Genomic DNA, 4,602 nt, shown 5'->3' with positions numbered 1-4,602 from the left:
ATGGCGGCCGAGTCAGGCGGGTCCCAAAGCCCAAGCAGCAGGTTCTCAGCCACGCTGCAGTCAAGGGTGCTGCCCGCGGACTCAGCTGACTTCCAGACGTGCCCCTGGAAAGAAGGGTCCCCCGCAGCCAGTGACTTGTAAATTTTACAAGCAGCAAAATTCCCCATAAACAAAATGGATCTATGACTTTGACTTATAATGGGCTTCTTCCCAACTGTGGAGTGTTTAGTGAAAGTGCCACTAGTCACTTATTTGCTTGTGAACATGGGAGTCCGTGCTGAAATCTTCCATGCCAACATGGCTGGTTGTCAATATTACGATCACCAAGTCTATCCTTAGCACTGTATGTTTTTTAAAATGCAAGAAAAAAAACACATGGAATGATTTGATAATAGGATTGGATTCTCGTTCAGTTACACCTGAGTGACTTGCTGACATTTAAAACTGAGGATGCACATTGTAAATGTAATCAGGTAAATACATGTAGCAAGATGGTTTCTTAGTTTCACAAACTGAAGGAAGCTTTGCTGGTGTCAAAACTAACATTGGCATAAATGTGGGAAGTTTTGATCTATCCCCCCCTTTTCTAAAGCTACATGGGTTAGTTTTGTGCAAGCAAGGGAGGGGCAGAGAGAAAGAGGGAGATACAGAATCTGAAGCAGGCTCCAGGCTCTGAGCTGTCAGCACAGAGCCGGATGCAGGGCTTCAGCTCATGAACCACCAGATCATGACCTGAGCCAAAGTCAGATGCTTTAACCCACTGAGCCACCCAGGTGCCTCATGTTAAACAGATCCATCCTTTGTTGATAATTAAATATCACAGTTGTACATATTAGAAAAGAACTTGGCAATCGCTTCTCGGCCTTTTGGCTAAGATCAAGTGTGTAGAAAACAAGTTGGCAAATGTAATGAATTTGGAAGGTCTTTAGACAGGATGAATCTTCGCTAATCAGAAATTCATACTGGGAGATCTTAAAATTATACTCAGTGGGCCACCGTATTTAACCAAGGGGTCAAACATTACTAAAACCAGCAAATACCTCAGAGAAATCTTAAAAAGTTTTCATCCAAAATTCAATCCTGTGGGATCATCACAATATTAATTTTTTTTTAACATTTATTTATTTTTGAGAGACAGAGACAGAGCATAAGCGGGGGAGGGGCAGAGAGAGAGGGAGACAGAATCCAAAGCAGGCTCCAGGCTCCGAACTGTCAGCACAGAGCCCAACGCGGGGCTTGAACTCATGAACCATGAGATAGATCATGATCTGAGCCAAAGTTGGACACTCAACCGACTGAGCCACCCAGGTGTCCCCAGGGTATTAATTTCTGAGTGAAAACTTAAGAATTTTATGAGTAATGATACTTTAACCATAGTAAATGTTAAGTAATTCAAATGAAATGAACATCAAAAGGCTATGACTAATGCTTAAAGCTTATGAAACACTATGTAATATATAGAACAGTGAAACCTTGTAAATTTAATATATGTTTAAAATACATATCCAAAACACCTTTATCTCATTAACATTTCTTACAGGGGAATTCATCTTTTTTTTTTTTTTTTTTTTTTTTAATATATGAAATTTACTGTCAAATTGGTTTCCATACAACACCCAGTGCTCATCCCAAAAGGTGCCCTCCTCAATACCCATCACCCACCCTGCCCTCCCTCCCACCCCCCATCAACCCTCAGTTTGTTCTCAGTTTAGGGGAATTCATCTTTAACATGAATGTATTTTAGAGAAACTTGTATTTCATGGTGTATAGTAACTAATGGATATTCTCTTAAAGGTTATTGAAAGTATAAATAAAACCATTGGAATATTGATAACTAGCTTCACTTTCTTTAGGGTTCATATAATGAGAATACACATGCCTATCAAATGCCCCTGGAAATATTGCAAAAGTATTTAAATGAAAACTAACTCAATAGTCTTCTAAAGAATGTATATGTTAGAGAGTTTTATAATCCACACCTCACAGAGCATTCAGAAATAGAAAACTTCTGGCATTCAGAAGTGCCAAAATATAAAATAATTTTTGTATAAAAACACATTACTTTGGCTAAAAGTAAAGTGGATTTGAAATTATATTTGGAAATTATTGAGCAATGAATTATAATGTCACCAAAGTTCAGCTCAAAGTTATTTGAATTTATCAGTCATGTTAAGTGTGGAATGCAATGAGAAATATAAAGAACTCAGGGCGCCTGGGTGGCTTAGTAGGTTAAGTGTCTGACTTTTGATTTCAGCTCAGGTCATTATCTCAAAGTTCATGGGTTAGAGCCCCACATTGGGTTCCAAGCTGACAATGTGGAGCCTGGTTGGGATTCCCTCTCTCCTTCCCACGTGCTCTCCCTCTCAAAATGAATATATAAATAAAAATACAGAGAACTCAACTTAGATCTATGTTTTAAAGGGCTTTTTTATGGTTTTTAAATTTTTATTTTATTTTTTTTAATTTATTTGTTTAATTTGCATCCAAGTTAGCATATGGTGCAACAATAATTTCAGGAGTAGATTCCTCAATGCCCCTAACGCATTTAGCCCATCCCCCCTTCCACAACCCCTCCAGGAACCCTCTGTTCTCTATATTTAAGACTTTTATGTTTTGTCTCCCTTCCTGTTTTTGTATTATTTTTGCTTTTCTTTCCCTTATGTTCATCTGTTTTGTATCTTAACTTCCTCAGGAGTGAAATCATATGATATTTGTCTTTCTCTAATTTCTCTTAGCATAATACTCTCCAGTTCCATCCACATAGCTGTAAATGGCAAGATTTCATTCTTTTTGATTGCAGAGTAATACTCCATTGTGTGTGTGTGTGTGTGTGTGCGTGCATGTGTATACAACACATTAAAAAAATTTTTTTTTCAATGTTTATTTATTTTTGAGAGGCAGAGAGAAACAGAGCATGAGCAGGGGAGGGACAGAGAGAGAGGGAGACACAGAATCCGAAGCAAGCTCCAGGCTCTGAGCCGTCAACACAGAGCCTGACGGGGGGCTTGAACTCATGAATGGTGAGATCATGACCTGAGCCCAAGGCAGACACTTAATCGACTGAGCCACCCAGGTGCCCCAACAACACATCTTTTTTATCCATTCATCCATCGATGGACATTTGGGCTCTTTCCATACTTTGGCTATTGTCAACAGTGCTGATATATATATATTTTAAGCAATTGTTAGTGACCTAAATTATCACATGTCTTGGGGAGCCTGGGTGACTCAGTCGGTTAAGCGTCAGACTCTTGATTTTGGCTTCAGGTCATGATCTCATGGTAGTGGCCATGTCAGCCCAGAGGCTGCTTGGGATTCTCTCTCTCTGCCCTTCCCCTGCTCACAATCTCTCGCACTCTCTCTCAAACATTAAAAAAAAAAAAAAAAAAAAAAAAAAAATCATCTACCACACCCTAGTGTGTGCCTATGAATGTCTCTGGAAATAAGCACATGGTGAAAGTCGATAAAGTGGAAATGAGGTTCTGAAAAATGTCTGTAAAAATGGCACATTTCACATTGGTAGGTTTTCACATTTCATATTTCAGTTTGCATCTCCTGCACAGACAGGTGGACTCCTTGGCCTAGTTAAATTGCTTAAATTAAATTCTAGCAGAGGAGCAGTTCCTGGATCCAGCCGTGGCCCCACATCACTCTGCACCCAGGACCAGGTCCCAGACAGCGGAGCCCAGCTCGCCTCTCCCAGGAGGCCAATCTCTACCTCTATAACAAAAGCGTTTTAACGAAAACTGGCTCACCTTGATAAAACGTAAACATGTTCGCTTTCAACACACGTGGCCCACACAACTCTGAGCTCTACCTCAAATTGTTGGAGACATCGACTCAAAACAGGCAGGGAGCAGTCCAGTGACACAGGACACAGAGATTCCAAAAAAGACTCCTCCTGGGAGCTCCGCCCACCCCGTCCAGAGGTCCCGGACTCACCCCCAAGGGACCAGCCAGGGCAAACTTACGGGCGATTCCAGGGCTACAAGCTGTCAGCACAGCTCCCTCCGCCCGGGCTCCAGGGGCCTATTTCCCCATCTCATTACCGGAAGCGGTCCCCAACCTCCGCCCCATCCTGCGACCCGGAACTGCGACCCAGGTCTGACCAGGACCGGCGGGCGGTTGCCGGAAGCGCTCCTCCCAGGCCCCGCCAAGGTGAGCATCCGGGCTAAATATTATTCATAACCTATTCATAACTATATAAATAACTATTCATAACTTGCCCATTGCCAGAGCGCTTCGTCAGCCACGCCCAAGGCGTGTAACTTATCGTACCCAACACGTGGCCTGTAGTGCTCTCCCTAGGGCCCGCCTCAGCCCTGCCCTTCCACTAACGCGCACGCGCGGCGTTTTACAGGCCCCTCACACAAGTGGCTAGAGAGGTTATAAGGTCATCACGGCGTCTGGGGTCTCAATGCACGTTAGCGTCGCCTCCCCCGCGCCTCCCACCGCGGTGAGTGGCGTCGCGGACACACCGAGCCCTGCGGCTGGCTCGGGGGTCCCGGATGGTTTCGGTTCGGATCTTTCGGAGTCGGTCCCCGCCTGTGGTGCGCGGGGCCCTCGGGCCTTCAGACGCCGCCTGCCGCCTTGTGTCCCTGG

General features: G+C 43.7%; 1 protein-coding gene across 1 annotated transcript in view; it reads left to right on the top strand.

Annotated features, from left to right (window-relative positions):
* Positions 1 to 4,602, top strand: part of LOC125916067 (zinc finger protein 345-like) — an 8,408-nt gene continuing 3,806 nt past the window's right edge. The window contains exons 1-2 of the mRNA XM_049622242.1: positions 1 to 130; positions 3,850 to 4,158. Of these exons, the coding sequence (XP_049478199.1) occupies positions 1 to 130; positions 3,850 to 4,158 (439 nt within the window). The remainder of the gene's footprint in view (positions 131 to 3,849; positions 4,159 to 4,602) is intronic.

This window comes from Panthera uncia, assembly GCF_023721935.1.
Source record: "Panthera uncia isolate 11264 chromosome E2 unlocalized genomic scaffold, Puncia_PCG_1.0 HiC_scaffold_19, whole genome shotgun sequence".
Classification (NCBI taxonomy): Eukaryota; Metazoa; Chordata; class Mammalia; order Carnivora; family Felidae; genus Panthera; species Panthera uncia.
This window is presented reverse-complemented; position numbering and strand designations above follow the sequence as displayed.